This window comes from Lagopus muta, chromosome 29 (assembly GCF_023343835.1).
Source record: "Lagopus muta isolate bLagMut1 chromosome 29, bLagMut1 primary, whole genome shotgun sequence".
Lineage (NCBI taxonomy): Eukaryota > Metazoa > Chordata > Aves > Galliformes > Phasianidae > Lagopus > Lagopus muta.
Genome location: NC_064461.1, coordinates 25274 through 43096, shown reverse-complemented (window position 1 = coordinate 43096; position 17823 = coordinate 25274). Strand labels below are relative to the sequence as shown.

The window sequence follows — 17823 nt, the reverse complement described above, 5'->3', positions numbered from 1 at the left end:
TCCCCCAACCCTGAGAAGGGAGCGCATAGATAGGAAGGACTCAGGGAGGTTCAGGCGATGCTTTATTATCCTATGGGTGACCCAAGTGGGCAAGACGCAGCCAGAGCCCCATTCCTACATGCAAACCCCTCCGGGTCGTTCCTCGGGGCCCAGCTCCACGGTGTGGGGTGGCTCAGTTGCTGTCTGGCTTACATCTGTCATCCTTATGGATGATGCGATGCGCGTCATCGGTCACCTTGGCCAGGACGATGGTGAACTCCTCAAACGTCAGCTCCTTGTCCTTATTCAGATCCGTCTCCTCAAAGAGCTTCTGCAGGTACCCAGGACGGTTCCTGCCCTGCAGGGGGGACAGGATGTGGGTCAGTGCCTCTCCCCAGGCTGTGGGCCCACTGGTGGGCACCGCCTCCAACCTGTTCCTTTCATTGCTGAGAAGCGTTTGGAGGATGGGGGATCATTGGGATCTTCTATTTCCAAGGAGGATGGGTCTTGCCTTATGTGGGACTGTGGGTGTCCCATCCCTGCAGGTGCCCAAAGTCATGGATGGGACCCTGGGGGGGCACTCAGCTCATAACAAGGGTGGGCTTGGGGAGGCAGTGAGGTCCCTTCCAACCCAACAGTTCCATTGTTCTAGGATCTTTCAGGACCCTTCCAACCCAAGGCATTCTACGGTCCTAGGATCTTTCAGGACCCTTCCAACCCAAGGCATTCTATGGTCCTTGAACCTTTCAGGACCCTTCCAACCCAAGGCATTCTACAGTCCTTGGATCTTTCAGGACCCTTCCAACCCAAGGCATTCTACAGTCCTAGGACCTTTCAGGACCCTTCCAACCCAAGGCATTCCATGGTCCTAGGATCTTTCAGGACCCTTCCAACCCAAGCCATTCTACAGTCCTAGGATCTTTCAGGACCCTTCCAACACAAGGCATTCTACAGTCCTAGGACCTTTCAGGACCCTTCCAACCCAAGGCATTCTATGGTCCTTGGACCTTTCAGGACCCTTCCAACCCAAGGCATTCTATGGTCCTAGGACCTTTCAGGACCCTTCCAACCCAAGGCATTCTATGGTCCTAGGACCTTTCAGGACCCTTCCAACTCAAGGCATTCTATGGCCCTAGGATCTTTCAGGACCCTTCCAACCCAAGGCATTCTACAGCCCTAGGACCTTTCAGGACCCTTCCAACCCAAGGCATTCTACAGCCCTAGGACCTTTCAGGACCCTTCCAACACAAGGCATTCTACAGTCCTAGGATCTTTCAGGACCCTTCCAACCCAAGGCATTCTACAGCCCTAGGACCTTTCAGGACCCTTCCAACTCAAGGCATTCTATGGTCCTAGGACCTTTCAGGACCCTTCCAACCCAAGGCATTCCATGGTCCTAGGACCTTTCAGGACCTTTCCAACCCAAGGCATTCTATGGTCCTAGGATCTTTCAGGACCCTTCCAACACAAGGCATTCTACAGTCCTAGGACCTTACAGGACCCTTCCAAATCAAGGCATTCTACGGTCCTAGGATCTTTCAGGACCCTTCCAACACAAGGCATTCTACAGTCCTAGGATCTTTCAGGACCCTTCCAACACAAGGCATTCTATGGCCCTAGGATCTTTCAGGACCCTTCCAACCCAAGGCATTCTATGGTCCTAGGATCTTTCAGGACCCTTCCAACCCAAGGCATTCTACAGTCCTAGGATCTTTCAGGACCCTTCCAACCCAAGGCATTCTACAGTCCTAGGACCTTTCAGGACCCTTCCAACCCAAGGCATTCTATGGCCCTAGGATCTCTCAGGACCCTTCCAACACAAGGCATTCTGCGGTCCTAGGATCTTTCAGGACCCTTCCAACACAAGGCATTCCATGGTCCTAGGACCTTTCAGGACCCTTCCAACCCAAGGCATTCTACAGTCCTAGGACCTTTCAGGACCCTTCCAACCCAAGGCATTCTACAGTCCTAGGACCTTTCAGGACCCTTCCAACCCAAGGCATTCTGTGGCCCTAGGACCTTTCAGGACCCTTCCAACCCAAGGCATTCTACAGTCCTAGGATCTTTCAGGACCCTTCCAACCCAAGGCATTCCATGGCCCTAGGACCTTTCAGGACCCTTCCAACCCAAGGCATTCTACGGTCCTAGGACCTTACAGGACCCTTCCAAATCAAGGCATTCTACGGTTCTAGGACCTTTCAGGACCCTTCCAACCCAAGGCATTCTATGGTCCTAGGACCTTTCAGGACCCTTCCAACCCAAGGCATTCTACAATAGATCCAACCTAAGCCATTCTATGAGCATGGGTGGTCCCACAGTGCCTGGATCTGATGGACCACAGCCCTTCAGGGATGTTCTCACCCCATTCCCACCGATGCACCCCCAGGACCAGCTCAGCTTTGCCCCCCTCCCCAGGACACTCACGCAGGCATTCAGGAAGTTGGGTGCCTGCTCAGTCAGCAGTGTCTGGAAGTCACTGAAGTTGAGGAGGTCCAGCTGACCCTCGCGGATGCTGTACTGGTGGAAGATGTTCACGATGGCTTCCAGGGCTTTTTCCAGAGTGCAGTTTCCTGGGAATTGCTGATCCTTGGGTTGTGAGGCGGTGGTGTGCGTGGACATGGTGGGATACCTGCAGACAGAGCTTGGGGCCATCAGGGGACAAAACCAAGCACCCCACACCTTGCTGCCAGGCACCCCCAGGTTGTGCTGCTCTCAGCAAGTGCCACCCCAAAGCAGAAACATCTCCATCCCTGTTAACAGTGGCACAGAAATGCCATTAAGTGATATTAACCCACCACCCCAAAGGGGGAAACGTGGCTCTGGGACAACACAGGCGTGATACGAAGTGATACAGAAAATCTTCACCCTCATCCCCCCTATCTGCTGCAGGAATCCTTCCAATGCCACTCACCCTTGTCTGCGAGGAGGTTTGCAGAGGACGGGTCCGTTGTAGTGATCCCAGCACCTGGATGGCCCTTTATATGCAGCCCGGGATCTCTTTCATCAGAGGCAGTGACACACCTGGTGCAAGCAACAGCTTGAATTAGCATTTCCCGCACGTGGAAATTGCGAGGTGGGACTTGTGGGTCTGTCCCCATCTCGGTTCCTGGTTGCACCCACCGGGCTTCAGAAATGCTGTCCTGCCACCCCCACATCAGGACAAAGAATGGGGAAACATCGGACAGAAATGCAAAGCCCGCCAAGCCGATGCGCCGAAGCTGCGGGTTTGGCGACGTGCTGAGCGTTCCGTCCTCTGCCACACCGACACAGCAGAAAGATGGGACGTTCAGAGTGTTGTGGACGTGTTTTTAGCACAGATGCAGGCCCTGTGTTTTCTGCATTATCAACTGGTTGAACACAAGCAGATGGAAGCGTTATCTTCATTCGACGGTTGGGTTTCCAGGTGATTTTCCATTATTTTCTGCTTTCACGTCGTGTTCTTTGGGAGAAACTGAGCTCAAGGAAGGGAAAAAAAATCCGGGGTCATGATCTGTACTGCCCTGAGCTTCAACTGGAGGTTTTGCAACAGCAGCAGGTTCTGAAAGGATGAAGATAATGGGAAGATGTAAAAATTAGACAGGAGGTTCTGGGAAGAGGTGGGGACACAAAAACAAAGGATGCTTTCGGAGGGCGCTTCTCGCAGCCGGGAGCAATAACCAGATCTGTTGCATGATTTTTATTCTGGTATCCCTGACTCACTTTATTGTTTCTTTCTCTTCCTTCTGTCATTAGGGCTTCTCGACAGTCCCTAACTGCATCCTCATTCCCCACCTGTCATCACCAGCAGTCAGCTGGGCGGTGTTTGCTGTGTCCCCTCAGGGCAGGGCCACGGGTCCTCCGCTCCCACCCACCCCAGTGATGCTCCTCCAACCTGCAGTGACATCCTGGAAGGGGACAGCACCCAACTGGGGAACAAGAGCTGCTCCCCAATGGCTGAATTGCAGCATCAGAGAGCGACGACTGGCGTCCCTGGGTGCAAACAACCACTCAGCCCACATTTCCTTCCCCAACTTGGTGCTGCCAAGTCTCCCCCCCTCTCCCCCTCAAGCCTGATGTTCCCCTCTCCATGCATGGCTGCACACAAATGCACAGCTCCATCCTGCTTTTGGATCAGGTCCCCCATGAGCAGGCGGTGGCACAGGGATCTGCTGGACTCCAAGGAGCTGCCGCCCTGCATGGACAAAAGCACGGGGCTGCATCGTGCAGCACTGCATCCCCAGAGCCCCTCTGCATCATTTGTTGCCCCTCTGCCACACCGTGTCTTGCAGGAAACTGCTGGTTGCTTTCTGGCTTGCAAAAGCATCACCTCCACCTCAGGGTTACCAGCTGAGCTGGGTCTCAGCAGCATCCAGAGATCCCATACAGGGGCAGGAGGGGCTGCCCAGGACACCCAGTGCTGAGGTGTGGGGGGCAAACACTGCTGTGCAAGGGGCTCAGGGAGCTGGTGGGGACCTGCTGGGATGTGGGCACTGCAGGACACAGCCACATGAAGCAGCCCAGCATGAGCTCTTCTCCCCCTACCCCCTAGGGAACAGCAGGATGGATGGGGATGCCCTGTCCCACCCCCTCTTCCCGTGTCCCCACGTCCCATTGCTGCCACATGCTGTCTGAGCGTGACCTCCATGGCTGCAGGCTGGGCTGGTGCATGTCCCCCCCCCACACCCCCCCAGACCACAGGACACAGCACAGGTGTGTTTGGTGCACAGAGAAAGACAATTTATTTCAGTGTCATAGGCAGAAGCAGAGAGAGAAGCCTTGGTCGTGTGCTCATGGGCAGACGGGGGAGATGCTGCTGCTGGAGGAGCACAGCTCCGCAGGAACGGCCTTAGTGGTGGGGACCGTGGCCATGGCCGTGGCCGTGGCTGTGGCCATGTCCGTGATCGTGGCCATGTCCATGGTCATGGCCGTGGTCCCCAGGCTTCTTGTGGGACCGGTTGTGGGCATCGATGGCCACGAGGCTGAGCGTGGTGAGGAACTCGGTGAACTTCAAGCGGCCATCGTGGTTGCTGTCAGATTTGGCAAAGAGCTGCTTGATGTACTCATCAGCAGTCGTGTTGGGCTGCGGGAGGACAAAATGAGTCAGGGCATGGGGTCCCCCTCAACCCCCACAGCTCCATCCCGGCGCTCCCCACTTCCCATCACCTCCATCACCGACCCCACTCTGGGGATGGTCCACGGCCCAGTTCAGGAGAACCCCATCAACCCCCCCATCCCCATCAGAGAGTCTCAACCCTCCCGTGCCCCAGGAGAGCACCACCCATGGAGCTCCCACAGACAGACGGACACTGAGCAGTGCAGCGCACCGGCACGGTGTCGGTGAGGAAGGGCTTGGCGTTCTCCTTCAGCAGCATGGCAAATTCATTCCGGCTCAGGTAATCATCCATTGGGTTCCGGATGGCGTAGCGGTGGTAGATGTTGATGGCGCATTCCAAGGCGAGCTCCAGGTCGGTTTTCATCTCACTGGGAAAGCAAAAGCAGCCAAGCGTTACAGAAGAAGCAGAGCCCTCCAGGAGCTCCTCTTGGGGGTGAGCACTCACCAAATGATGGTCGTGGGGTTCCTCCGACAGCGATGTGAGCAGGAGAGCAGCGGCAGCGGCGGTGGCTGTGCGGTGCAGCGAGGGCTCTTTTATACTCTCCCTGAGCTACGATCTGCGACACCCTCAAATAACTTTGGGACGATAACCCCAGGAATTGTGCAAGGCCACCGCAGCACGCCCAGGAGGCAGATCATGCCCAGCTCCAGGAACCGACCGCTGCCGGCGTTAACAAGGGAGGGACGCACCAAACTCGTTAGGGCAAAACAAGGAAACGCCGAAAGAGACTTTTGCAGAGAGCCAGCAGAGCAGGTCTGTGTTGCTACAGGGGATTCCCCATTCGGGGTTCCCGGTGGAGATGAAGAAAGTGGGATTTTTCTGGAGCATGTGGGGTGCTGTGGGTGAGGGTCTCCATGGGGTGATGGTGGTTTTTGCCACTGCAGGTGTGGTTCAAGGGGAATGTGGTGCCTGCCCTTATGCTTGGCTCTGGATGGGGATGGTTGCCCCCTGCCCAGGGCTGCTGGGGGATGCATCCCACCAGTCAGCAGTCAGCATCCCATGTCAGTCACCAAGCAGCCGGCCCAGCAGCTGGCAAACGGCTGCAGATTGGGACCTGCTGAGTGCTGGAAGCCACCCAGACGGCACTTCCCAGCAGCGGTGATTGCTGCCTGATGACAGCAACTGTTGGCATTGGCGTTGGCAATCGCTGCCAGCCACTCCTAACGGGGTCACGGCAGTGTCACCGCTCGTGAAGACCCCACAGGATCCCAGCTGTGGGGCTGGGAGCAGAACGCTTTGTGTGTTGGAGGGGAGAACCCCCTGGGGCAGCCCCCCCCTGCAGTGCCGAAGCCCTTTGCCCCATCCGTGCTCCTGGGAGTGCAGAAAACCTGCGATGCCCATTAGGGATTTTTGGAGATGGGAAGGACAGAGGTGGTGAAACCGCTCCTCATCACACCTCCCCCTCCAGGAGCACGAGGAACTGGTTCCAGGAGGAGCAGGCGTTGCAAAATGGTGAAACAAAGAGCGGTCTGTACGAGGAGCAGGATGAGTGCACCTCCCCGAGGGGGGGTCCCTGCCGGCGTGGGGATAGAGCAGCAGGTCTTGCAATAGGTGGTGATAATTGTGTGTCTGTCTGGGCAGGATGCAGGGGCACGCACGCGCCAGCATGGGGATGTGACACGGATGCACCATTGGAAAGGTGTGAAGGGACACGGCTGTGCCACGTGGGGGTGGGAGAAGACACACACGTCCCATGGGGCAGATGAGAAGGGGGGCAGATGAGAAGGGACACATGCATGCACACACGCACACACAGTGAGCCTCTGCTGCCCACTGCGCTGCTGCTTTGCTGAGTGCTGCTGTCCCAGCGCCATGGGGATGGAATGGAGGTGGGGATATAGCAGCGGGCTGGGCGCAGGGCACGAGCAGGGCCAACAGGGAGGGATGCTCTTCATGCATCGTGCCAGTTCTGATGCAAAAAAAATCCCAAGTCCGGTCCCAAAAGGTCTGAGGGCTCATAGGGGGGGAACAGAGTGTGCCCCCACCCCTGCGATGTGAACACAGCGCAGCCGCGTTCAGCTGCTCCACTGATCTGCCAGGCTTTAATTGCTCTGAAGTTCAACAACGACCACAAAACACAGCTGCAAATCTTTACAAAAGGTTTTATTGGACCCCTTAGAGGCCGTTGGGAGGGGGGGGCTCAGCCCTACTTGTACTGCAACAGGGCCTCGTTGTAGATCATGGCCAAGGCACCCAGGAAAGTGACGTATTCCTGGAAGTTCACCTCCTGGTCTTTGTTGCGGTCCAGGTCCTCCATCAGCCCCGCGATCTCCGCATCCTTCAGTTTCTGCAGCCCCAGAGAGCACAGAGCCGTTAAAAATCAGGGTGCCAAGGGGGGGGGATGTGACCCCATGCTTACCCAGAAAGGGGGACCACAGCTGGGGGGCACCGAGGGACCCAGCCACGAGCATCCCCAACCCACATCCCCGCCAGCAAAGCACGGGTGTTCATACAATGTCCCATAAGGGCAGGTGTGGGGGGCAGGGCTGTGCCACCCCCCCCAGGTGACATCACACCTCGTGTCACCTCCCACCCTGCCCATCCCATGCCCGTTTTCCGGGTGGGTGCAGCAGTGTTGGCATCGCTGCAGGGCACTCACCGGCCCGATGGTCAGCTCCTTCTGGATCAGCTCCTTCAGCTCGCCCTTGCTCAGGCTGTTCTTGTCACCCTCCTTGCCCGAATACTTGTGGAAAGTGGCCACCAGGAGCCCGATGGCTTGGTCCAGAGGGGCTGCCATGGCTGTGTGCTGGGCTGTGAACCAGGGCAGAGCTCAGCATCCACTGAACCCCTAATCCAACTCTCCCAAACCCTCAGCCCCCTCCACAGCCCCCAACCCCCACCCCATTAGCCCGGTGCTGGGGGCACAGCTCCTCAGGTCCCAGCTCAGCACAGCTCCAAAAGTGGGGGGCTGCTCTGTGTCCCCCCCCATCCCAGGGCGTTGCACAGATCAGGGCCGTGGCTGTGCTGACTCATAGGGCACGGTGCCCGCTGCCTCCGCACGCAGCCACGGGGCTGTGGGAGCTGCTGGGGGCTGGGATGGGGGGCGGAGGGGGCACGAGTGGGGCGGATGGTAAGAAGCCTTCTTGAGGTCTCCGGTCCTCATCTCCTGGCCAGCCCCGAGATGGGAAAGGACATGGGGAAGACGTTGGCTTCCTTCGGGGGTCCCCCACATCTGGACACTCTGCACATCTGGAGAGCAGCACAGAGCCCCGGGACTTCCGCAAGGGTTTGGTGAAAAGGGAATGGGAAGGAGGAAAGGGAAACTTACCGCTGGAGCAGGGCAGGATCCGGGAGCGGGGAAGGGAGGGCTGTGGTACGCAGCTCCTCTGTGCATTTATAGCCGTGGCTGAGTCCTCCCATCCCCGGGGGGGGCAGGGTTGGATGGGTGCAGGGATGAGGTGAAGCCACTCCTCTGCACGCCATAACCCCACCCCGGGCGTGAACACAACCGAAACGCCGCTCCCAGGGGTTCAATGGGATAGGGGGTGGGTCCTGGGTGCCCCATGGAGCAGTGGGAGAGGGACAGCCCCCAGCCCCATACACTGAGCGCATCCCACCGGCTCCCATTGGCATCGCCAAAGTGGGGCTACGGTCCCGGCTGTGGGGTCAGTGATTGCTTCATCACCAGGGCTGGAAGTTGCTCGCCGTCCCCGTTATCGTGGTGCCATCGGAGCCGTTGATCCCTGAGATCTCCCAGCCAGGAGAAGCGGGGCAGGGCGCTGCCAGTGGGGCTGACTCAAGGGGACGGGGCTGACTCAAGCCTGCGGGTGACTCCTGTGCATGGGAATGGGCACCCACACAACCCCAAGTCCAGACCCAAAAAGCCCGGATCCAAAAGTCCAGACCCAGAAGTCCAACTCCAAAGTCCAACCCCAAAAGTCCAGACCCCAAAGTCCAGCCTCAAAACCCAGACCCCAAATCCCCCCTTTTTGTTCTGAGTCACCTTCCAGCACCTGCCAAGCACACGTGGAGGGGAAATGGAGACTTCCCATGCACGATAGCACACTGACCCCATACAAGAACCCCGCTTGCAGCTCACACATCAGACTGGCTTTGGAGCAATCTTTATTGGAAGAGCATTCAGATTGCAGCAAGGGGTGACGCAGCCCGGCTGACCCCCCCTGCTCACTTCTTGCGCGGCGTTTTATCGGGGTACTCCTGGAAGAAGTCGTTGCACATCACAGCCACGCAGGCCAGGAACGTGGCGTACTCATGAAAGTCCACCTCGCTGTCCCTGTTGCTGTCCAGGTTGTTCATCAGCTTCTGGAATCCAGCTTCATCCGTGCGTTTCTGAGCATGGGGATGGAAAGGTGGCACCGAGGGTCTCCAAAGGACCCCCAGCCCTGTGTCCCCTCCCACCGCACTCACGCTGATGAAGCTGGGCAGCTCCCTGGTGAGCAGCTCCTTCAGCTCCGCTTTGCTCAGCTTGAACTTGTCCCCCTCCTTCCCCGAGTATTTGTGGAAGGTGGAGACCATCACGGCCAGCGCCTGCTCCAGGGGGCACGACATGGAGACACCGGGGGTCTGGGGGCACTGATGGCAGCTGAAGGCAGAACCCGGTGCGTTGTCACACCCGTGCATCACCACGTCCTCCCATTCCCCCAAGCAGCGGGGCCAGGTGGCACCGGGTGAGCGACCCCATAAAAAGCAATGATGAAGGAAGCAGGGGGGAGGGAGGGGGGCAGCAGCTGGCAGAGGGGAACGCAGCCTCCGGTGCTTGTAGGAGGGGGGGTTAACAGCATCTGGGGGGTGGCCAGAGAACCGTGGGCAAAGTGACTCACCAAGAGCTGGAGCACAGCGATCCGGGCAGGATGGGTGAGGGCAAGGCACTGGGATGTGCTGCTTTATAGCCTCACCACCCCCCTCAAGCCCCCCCAGACAGATGAGGAGGAACCAACGCTGCTTTGGCCACGCATTGGCTGATGGAGACGGAGAGGAACCCCCATGGGCAGCCCCTGCTTCCCCCCCAGAGCCTCCTCCCAGCTCAGCCCAGGGGGTGGGTTGGGTCCAAAAGGGGAGAAAGTGCCCCTGGGGGGGCAGGGGGGGGTTGGATGGAAGGCACAGACTGATGGGGGGACGAAGCATTTGGCAGTGCCTGTCGGAGCGTCAGAGGAGGCACGAGCCCCAGCGGCGTCGGTCCAAGTTGGGGGTTGGAGATTTCCTTTCTTTTTTTCTGTTTTTAACTCAAACCACCTGCCAGCCATTTCTGTTTCCCAACGCCCCGTTGTGTAACGTGGCTCTATTTTGGTGCCCGCGTGGCCCCGCACGTGGCCGGGAGCGTGAGGACCACAGAGCTGCTGTGGGATGGGGACCAGGGACACCAAACCCCACCAACACCACTCCGAGTGTGCTGGGTGCGAATGAACAAAGCCAAATGTCTTTGGGCAAAAGCGACCCTCGGGCTTGGAGCTCGTTAGGGAGCAGGTGCAACCTGGTGTTAATTACTGGGAGGGGTCAGAAGCACCTGGGGCTCCTTATAAAGCTTATGGGATGGAGCAGGGCAGAGCTTGGAGCTGCTGGTGAGGATGGGGGAGGGTTTGGAGTGGTGTGGGGAGGGGTTATGGGGAGTCTCTAGAAGGGTTTGGGGATGCGATGAGATGTGGGGTCTCTGTCAGAGCTTGGGGGCACGAAGGGATGTGGGGTCTCCAGGGGGCTTGGAGGCATGATGGGATGTGGGGTCTCAATGAGGATTGGGGGACGTGATGGGATGTGGGGTCACTATGAGGATTTGGGGGCATGAAGGGACATGGGGTCTCAATGAGGACTGGGAGACGTGATGGGACGTGGGGTCTTGATGAGGACTGGGGGACATGAAGGGATGTGGGGTCTCTATGAGGATTTGGGGGCATGAAGGGATGTGGGGTCTCTATGAGGATTTGGGGGACATGAAGGGACGTGGGGTCTCGATGAGGATTGGGGGATGTGATGGTGTTCAGGGTCTTACGGAGGGCTGTGCTGGGGATGCTCTGCCCCATGTCAGACCCAAGGTTTGCTCTGTGGGTCTGGGGCCATTTGGGAGCAGCTACAGCTCTCCCTATGAACCAACCCTGACTCCCTGTGCTGGGCAGCCCAGCTCACCCACCTGGAATGACTGCGCTGTGCACACGGGGAGCTGCCTGCAGCAAAATGGGGTTGGGGTCATCTCCTATCCCCTAGTATGGGTTCATCCTCAGCTCCAGGGGCTGAGGGTCCCTCTGGGCACCCAGCAACGTTTCCTACCCCCCATGAGAGCACAGTGTGTGGGTCTGGTTGAGTTCCTTCCACGAACATTGCTCGTTCCTGCCTGGTTCCCACCCCTGTGCTGAGCTGGGGGGGCTCTGTGTTCAGAGCTCATTGCGCCCCAAACCCCTCCTTAGGACAGCAGTGACATTTTAGGGGTGGGAGGGAGCGGAGATCTCAGCTTTACGCCCAGGGGCAGCTCTGAACCTTTTCCAAAAGCGCCTCTGGGGAGCTGCAGAGTGGAAAATCCCAAAGAGAGAGAGACAGACAGACAGACGGAGGCGTGAGTCACACGTGAGGCTCTGGGAGGACTTTATTGCGCAGTGCTGTGTGGGATTCACTTCTTGCGGGGCCGTTGGGCGTCGCGGAAGAACTCGTTGTAGCCCATGGCCACGCAGGCCAGGAAGCAGGCGTACTCCTTGAAGTCCACCTCGCTATCCTTGTCGTGGTCCAGGTCGTTCATCAGGCGCCGTAACTCCCCTTCATCCATCTGCTTCTATGGGGGCAGCAGGTTTGGGGGCTGGGAGGTGTCTCCATGCAGACATGGATGGAAGCCCCCAATTCCCTCCATTCTTACACTGAGAGGAGGGGTTTTTTCTTTCCCTTCCAAGGGAGGTGGCATTTAGGAGCTCTGCAGGCTGCATGCGTTCTTCATTCATAAGTTTTACCCGTTCCACCCCCCCTCAATCAAACCATAGGCAGAAGAAGGAGGGAAAAAAAGAGGCTGAAATGGGAGCATCGCTCTGCCGCTGCCATCCCAACACCCACAGGTCTGTCTGCTCCAGCCCCAGGCATGGGGTCCCTCCTTTGGATGGGCTATGGGGCAGCATGCAGCCCCCCACCCCCTGCTCCATGCACGGCCCCAGGGCTGCTTTGCCCACACCAGGCTGTGGCTGTGCCATGTCCCTATGTGCGCTTACGGTGCCGAAAGCGGGCAGCTCCCTGGTGAGCAGCTCCTTCAGCTCCGCTTTGCTCAGCTTGAACTTGTCCCCTTCCTTCCCTGAGTATTTGTGGAAGGTAGAGACCATCACAGCCAACGCCTGCTCCAAGGAACACGCCATCATCACCTGTGTGGGGACACAGCAGGGTGACCATGGGGGGAACCCACCCAGATGGATGTGCGCCTCAAAAGGGTGCGGAATCTGCTCCCCAAATTGCAGCTGTGGAGTAAATCGAGGGCAAAAAGGGACTCACCGGGGTCGATGCTGAGCAGGGACAGCAGGAGCCGGGGTGTCGGTGCCACTGTCACTGTGTGCTGGTGTTTATAGGGCAGTTGGGGGGTGCAGCCCCTCGCCTCCGGCTGTTCCCAGCCCTGGGTTTCGCCCGCGCCCCATTTTTGCTCACTGAGCTGCGTGATGCCATTAATTGGAGAAGGGGGAGGGGGCCGGGGGTGAGCGTGGGGATGGGGCAGAAATCAGGCAGCAGCCCCCGTCCCGTGCTCAGCCACCATATTCTGGCTGCTGGCGGTGGTTCTGGTATCCCCAGTGCCAAGGGATGGGTGGCAATGGCAGCAGTCATTGCAGTGTAAGCTGAGATGGAGTGAGGTGAGCAGCACAGGTGGAGCTTTAGGCACGTGGGGAGCACTTTGCAGGGGTCTGAGCCCGCTCCGAGCCCCAAAGCTGTGCTGGGAGTGGGGAAACTGTATCCCTGTGCACACCTCATGGGCTGCCAACGCTTGTCACCCTCCTGCCCGAGTTCTGGTGAGGGTAACAGTGGCGGTGGCCCACGCTCAGGGCCTTTCCTGGTTCTGGGTGCAGGGATGGGGGTGGCTGAGCTCTGCTGGTGTTTTCCCCCCCCCTCCTGCAGGGTTGGGTGGCTGGGGGGGGGGGGGGGGCTACATGGGGAGCACGCATTTGGAGCTGTGTTTATGACGGCAGTGTTTATCCCCAGGGCTTGGGGGGAAGTCCCACAGACCCCAAATGTGCCATGGACGGACACAGGAGGATGGATACCGCCCTCCCCTGATGTCCCAAGGAGAGGCAGGGTCTGTTCCCCCCCCCTCCCCGACTGGCAGCAGTACTGAGCTGCGGCTCACAGGGGCCGTAGGCTGTGGATCTCCACGGGGATGGGCGGGGGGTGCACAACTTTGCAGACCCCTCCTTCCCAAAGGATGCGCACAGCTGACCTCCGCATGGACACGGGGACGGGAGGCACTGTCACCTCACCGGACCCGGGGGGGGGAGGGGGCCCCTCTGCAGCAGGAAGGATGCGTGGGATTCCCCGCACCCGGAGGTTGCGGTTCCCGATCCCGCACAGCGGCTGCGCTGCGCCCGGCCAGGAGCAGCGTTGTGAGTCACGGCCCCACCGCGCCCCGACGGGATTCCTGCGCACTGACTCAGCGCAGGCGGCTCCCACGGATTCCCCCCCTCACCTCCCTCCCTCCCCTCAAAACCCCACCGGGATCCCCGGGGCAAAACGGGAGGCTGCGCGGCGGTGGTGCGGAGCGGGCAGAATTCGGGATGGGTGGAAGCTCCCCCAACCCGAACTGCTGCCACCCCCTTGTGCTGGTGGATGTGGGGGGAAGGGGGCACGGGATGTCCCCGTGGGAGCTCAGGGGACACCTCTGTGCCCGCTGGAGCTCGGGGGTCCCATTGGGGTACGCAGAGTTGGGGCTGCGGGATGGGGTCACTTTGGGAACCGTATGGGGACTCCATACCGGGACGCACCGCGACTGAGCCCCACAGACACGGGCAGTGGTGACACCTCGTGGTGACACGCTGAGAGTCGTTAGGGGACAGGGAGGACCCTCCCTCCCCTCTCCCCTTCCCACTCGGTGCCCCCATCCCCACCGCATTCACCATCCTCGCCGTGACCCCGCTGCTCCTCCAAACTTTATTGCTGCAATAAATAACCCGCGGCCACAGCCGGGAGCTCCCAGCCCCAGGGGTGGGCAGGGCAGACCTTCACCAGCCCTGGGGGGGGGGGACAGGAGGGAGGTTGGGGGGATACGCCGTGGAAACTCCAACGCTTTGAGGAGGAGAGGGTGCTCCGAGGGCACAGGGGGTGCTGGTTGGGGTGGGCTGAGAATGGACAGCATTTTTGTCCTAGGTGAGGGGGAAGCCTTTCCCTGTGCTTCCAGCCCAGCTCTGGGGGGGGGGGGGATGAGGACAGGGATGGTGCAGGAGGAGCCCTCCGTGGTGACCTCGTGCCTCTTTACTCTGATGTTTGGGGTTCTGTGTGCCCTGGGCACGAGGGGCACAAAGCAGAGGGGCTGTGGAGCAGCGGGGGCTGAGCTCGGGGTCTGGGGGGGGGTGGGGGGTCAGGCCCAGCCCAGCTACTTGGTGAGCTTGATGCTCTGCTCCTGCTGGCGGATGATGTGAGCGATGGGGCTGGCGATGCCACCTATCAAGGTCCAGTACTCCTCGAAGCTGATGCGCCCGTCCTTGTTCTCATCCAGGTCGCAGATCAGCTTGTCGGCCGCGCGCCTGTTCCCGGTGTCCTGCGGGGCAGAGCGAGATTTTGGCACCCGTGGGAACCCATGGGAAACGTGGGGGGAAGATGTATGGGGACCCTGAACCCGTGGGGGTGAGGGGAAGATGTGTGGGGACCCTGAACCCGTGGGGGTGAGGGGATGATGTATGGGGACCCCGAAGCCATCCCCGCGTCCCCCCCAGCCTCACCGTCAGCATGTGGTTGAGTTCACGGCTCAGCATCTTGCGGAAATCCTTCTTGCTGATGCGCCGCGGCTTCCGGCAGCAGCAGCGGCTCGAATATTTGTCAAAGTTGTTCACCAGCACCTGGACGGCCCACTCCAGCTCCGTGCCCTCTGCCATCGCCCCACGTTCACCTGTAGGATGGAGGGGGGTCAGGGCTGGGGCACTTGCGGGGCTTCCGCTTAGGGAAACCCATGAGGGAAGCACAGAGGTCGGCGCGTGACCCCAAAAAAGCATTTTTGACCCCAACGAGGCGTTTTCTACCCCAAAGTTGAGCACCTGGTGCTCTCTATCACCCCAAATGGCACTGCTCACCCCACCTGCCCTCCAGGGCGGCCGCCCCCGGCGCGTGGGACGGCAATAATTATGGCACCGCGGTGCCCGGACCGCGGCGCCCGGTTCCCAGGGCTCATTAGGTTGGAATGGGGCAGGGAGTGGCAGGAATTACCGGCCGGCCCTCCTCTTGCTTCACGGCTCAGGAACACCCCGGCGGGGCTCTCGGTTGAGGCGTCACCCAAAATAGGTCTGGGCCACACGAGCCACGGGTTCCCCAACCCTAAAGTCCTACCCTGTCCGTCCGCTGTGCCCCGCGGCCACCCCACACCGGGATTCCCTTCCTATGGAGCCCCTTCCTATGGATGTGCTCAATGGATTGCTGCCGTCACGGGGTCCGGTGGCCGCATCCCAGCAGGATGCACACAGGCGGGGACGGAAACGACGCCGTCCGGTCCCGGCTCCTTCCTGAGCAGGGATGAGGCTGAGCAAAGCATAGAGCTATGCTGCTTCTTGCAGTGCTGATGGGTGCCACCGCTGAGCGGTGTGGGTCACGGTTGGAGCCACCCCATTGTGGATCGGTGCCATCCCGGTGCCACCGCGCTCCAATTTCACCCCACGTTTGCACCCATCTTCCCCCGTTTCAGCTGCATGCAGGGTTTGGAAGCAATTCGGGGTGGTAGCACGGGGCACGAGGTTCTCCCCATCGTGTCTCAGTGCGCTCGTGAGCTGTCCCCACCCCTTTGCGGGGCCATTGAAGGGCCTGGTGCTGGTAGCAAGTTTTGCTGTGATCTGCAGTCCCCACTGCAGCCCCATAGACCTCCACTTCTGTCCTCTGCTCATCCCAGGCTGTTAAACACCACCACTGCAGCAGTTCCAACCAAAGACCCCGCTGGGCCCCACTGCTCTGCTCCAACACAGATTCACAGCACCGGTCCCACCATGCACCCCCCAGAGCCACAGAACATCATCCTATGGTGGGGCACAGGGACCTCATTCCATGGTGGGACTGGGGGGACATCATCCCACACCAGGACGTGGGGATGTCGTCCCTGCGCTGGGACATGGGTGGGTGGGACAGGGCTGATCTCCTGCCTGTTCCTGCCGCCATGATGATTCCCTTCTCTCCTCTCTCCTCTCCTCCTCCCACAGCCCCACAGACCCCCTGTGCTGAGCTCCCCATCCGCCGCCCAACCCCGCATGCATGGAGCTGCCAAAGGGCTCAGGGAGGGGTTGGGGGGGGATTTCCACCCCGCTTGCAGCCACACGTTCCAATGAGCGTTCCCCCCGCAGCACCCATCGCTGGGCGCAGCGCCTCACCCGTCCGCCCGTCCCGCTGTGTCCGTCTGTCCTCCTGTCGGCCGCGGAGCCGTGGGAGCAGTGCCGCCCGCTCGTCCTCACCTCGCGCCCATCCCGTGGGCCCGAGGGCTTTAAGGAGGCTCCCGCCCCTCCCTGACGTCCCAGGGCGTTCCCAGCTCACCTGGAAGCAGCCCCGATTGCAACACACCGCAGTGGGGCCGCTGAGCCCACCCCACGGAGCCACCCCTGGGTCCCCATCCCACCCTTTCCCCGTACCGACGTGGGGAGAGCTGCTCGCCCGACGGTCCTGCAGAAAATCTCTCAAATGGTTTCAGGGTCTCCACCATCGGGGCACTGCTTAGCAGCAAAGAAGGAACGGAAACCACGCGCGGAGCTTGCAGCTGGAATTAGGGAACCAAAAGCGCTCGCCAAGAGGCTGCAGGATGCATGGGGGGGGGGGGATGGACGGCACTGCTGTCCCCGTGCGGAGTTCCCCTCTGCTGCGAGACGCTGACGCAAAGGGCCAACGTGGCAGCGATGGGGGTACGGCCCGACCCGATGGAGGAAGGATCCGTGCTGCCTTTCCCCTTCCACATGTGCACAAATGCTGAATCCCCCCTACTCCCACCCCATGTGCGGGTACGCAATACCCTCTTTGTGCTACGGATAGAAGGGACCATGACTCGATGTTTGGGTTTGCCTCCCTTGGCCGGGTGTCACCAACCCAGAGCCTGCACCGGCACCGAGGGGCAGAGATTCTGACTTTCGTCCCCCATCCCTCTCTCCTTTTTTTTCCTCTGCCCCCATTTTCCCCCTTTTTGTCACATAACCCACTGCACATCGCCGTTGTCTATCACCAGCGGATGGGTGAGCACACGGCGTCGCGCATTGAGCATGGCAGTGGGACACAAACACAGAACCCATCCATTGGGGTCATTCCATCTCCATGCAGCCCGAGGGACTTTGGAAACGATCTGGTTGGGTTGGGATTCTCTGAACCCAAAGTGCTCACGGTGAAGGATGCGCAGCCCTCCTCAGACACACGGGGAGGACCGACGATGCGCTGCAGGGCTGCGCCAAGAGCTCACAGCCATAATTAACCAGGCCAGCAAATTGCACCCCGCGTCGGCGCAGCGATGGCGCGGCGATCCAATGCGCAGATCAGATACGGAGACACCGGAGCTGCATATTTTGGGATGCAAAGAGGAGGTCACGGCGCCGGGCAGCAGACGCCCACGTTTCTTCCTTTGCTCCTTGGGGTACCTCTGCTTTTGGGACACCAGGCCCCGGAAAAGTGTTGTGTGTCA

At 59.8% G+C, this 17823-nt stretch overlaps 6 protein-coding genes across 11 annotated transcripts; all 6 read right to left on the bottom strand.

Annotated features, from left to right (window-relative positions):
• Positions 1–172: 172 nt before the first annotated feature.
• On the bottom strand, positions 173–2598 carry LOC125685936 (protein S100-A12-like). Its single transcript, XM_048929428.1, has 2 exons — positions 2404–2598; positions 173–337 (listed from the first exon to the last, which is right to left on the bottom strand). Exons 1-2 carry the CDS (start codon positions 2596–2598, stop codon positions 173–175), a joined length of 360 nt encoding a protein of 119 aa, XP_048785385.1.
• Positions 2599–4688: 2090 nt separating this feature from the next.
• On the bottom strand, positions 4689–5648 carry LOC125685830 (protein S100-A9-like). Its single transcript, XM_048929265.1, has 3 exons — positions 5517–5648; positions 5283–5439; positions 4689–5038 (listed from the first exon to the last, which is right to left on the bottom strand). The coding sequence occupies exons 2-3, from the start codon at positions 5433–5435 to the stop codon at positions 4805–4807; spliced, it is 387 nt and encodes a 128-aa protein (XP_048785222.1). The 5' UTR covers positions 5436–5439; positions 5517–5648; the 3' UTR covers positions 4689–4804.
• Positions 5649–7160: 1512 nt separating this feature from the next.
• Positions 7161–8438, bottom strand: LOC125685796 (protein S100-A6). Its single transcript, XM_048929212.1, has 3 exons — positions 8341–8438; positions 7672–7823; positions 7161–7359 (listed from the first exon to the last, which is right to left on the bottom strand). Exons 2-3 carry the CDS (start codon positions 7807–7809, stop codon positions 7219–7221), a joined length of 279 nt encoding a protein of 92 aa, XP_048785169.1. The 5' UTR covers positions 7810–7823; positions 8341–8438; the 3' UTR covers positions 7161–7218.
• A 688-nt stretch (positions 8439–9126) lies between these two features.
• On the bottom strand, positions 9127–9913 carry LOC125685785 (protein S100-A4-like). The gene is made up of 3 exons (XM_048929190.1): positions 9854–9913; positions 9441–9615; positions 9127–9362 (listed from the first exon to the last, which is right to left on the bottom strand). Exons 2-3 carry the CDS (start codon positions 9579–9581, stop codon positions 9198–9200), a joined length of 306 nt encoding a protein of 101 aa, XP_048785147.1. The 5' UTR covers positions 9582–9615; positions 9854–9913; the 3' UTR covers positions 9127–9197.
• Positions 9914–11011: 1098 nt separating this feature from the next.
• Positions 11012–12563, bottom strand: LOC125685787 (protein S100-A4-like). 2 transcript variants are annotated; one of them, XM_048929193.1, is made up of 2 exons: positions 12212–12563; positions 11012–11787 (listed from the first exon to the last, which is right to left on the bottom strand). In XM_048929193.1, exons 1-2 carry the CDS (start codon positions 12353–12355, stop codon positions 11629–11631), a joined length of 303 nt encoding a protein of 100 aa, XP_048785150.1. In that variant the 5' UTR covers positions 12356–12563; the 3' UTR covers positions 11012–11628. The 2 variants fall into 2 exon arrangements, with proteins under 2 accessions (XP_048785150.1, XP_048785151.1); XM_048929194.1 differs by having other exon boundaries at positions 11012–11784.
• Positions 12564–14113: 1550 nt separating this feature from the next.
• On the bottom strand, positions 14114–16930 carry S100A16 (S100 calcium binding protein A16). Of its 5 annotated transcripts, XM_048929121.1 has the most exons (4): positions 16793–16930; positions 16538–16697; positions 14912–15078; positions 14114–14730 (listed from the first exon to the last, which is right to left on the bottom strand). In XM_048929121.1, exons 3-4 carry the CDS (start codon positions 15062–15064, stop codon positions 14566–14568), a joined length of 318 nt encoding a protein of 105 aa, XP_048785078.1. In that variant the 5' UTR covers positions 15065–15078; positions 16538–16697; positions 16793–16930; the 3' UTR covers positions 14114–14565. The 5 variants fall into 5 exon arrangements, with proteins under 5 accessions (XP_048785078.1, XP_048785077.1, XP_048785079.1 ...); XM_048929120.1 differs by lacking the exon at positions 16538–16697 and having other exon boundaries at positions 16793–16929; XM_048929122.1 differs by lacking the exons at positions 16538–16697; positions 16793–16930 and adding an exon at positions 15513–15642.
• Between the last annotated feature and the right edge of the window lie 893 nt (positions 16931–17823).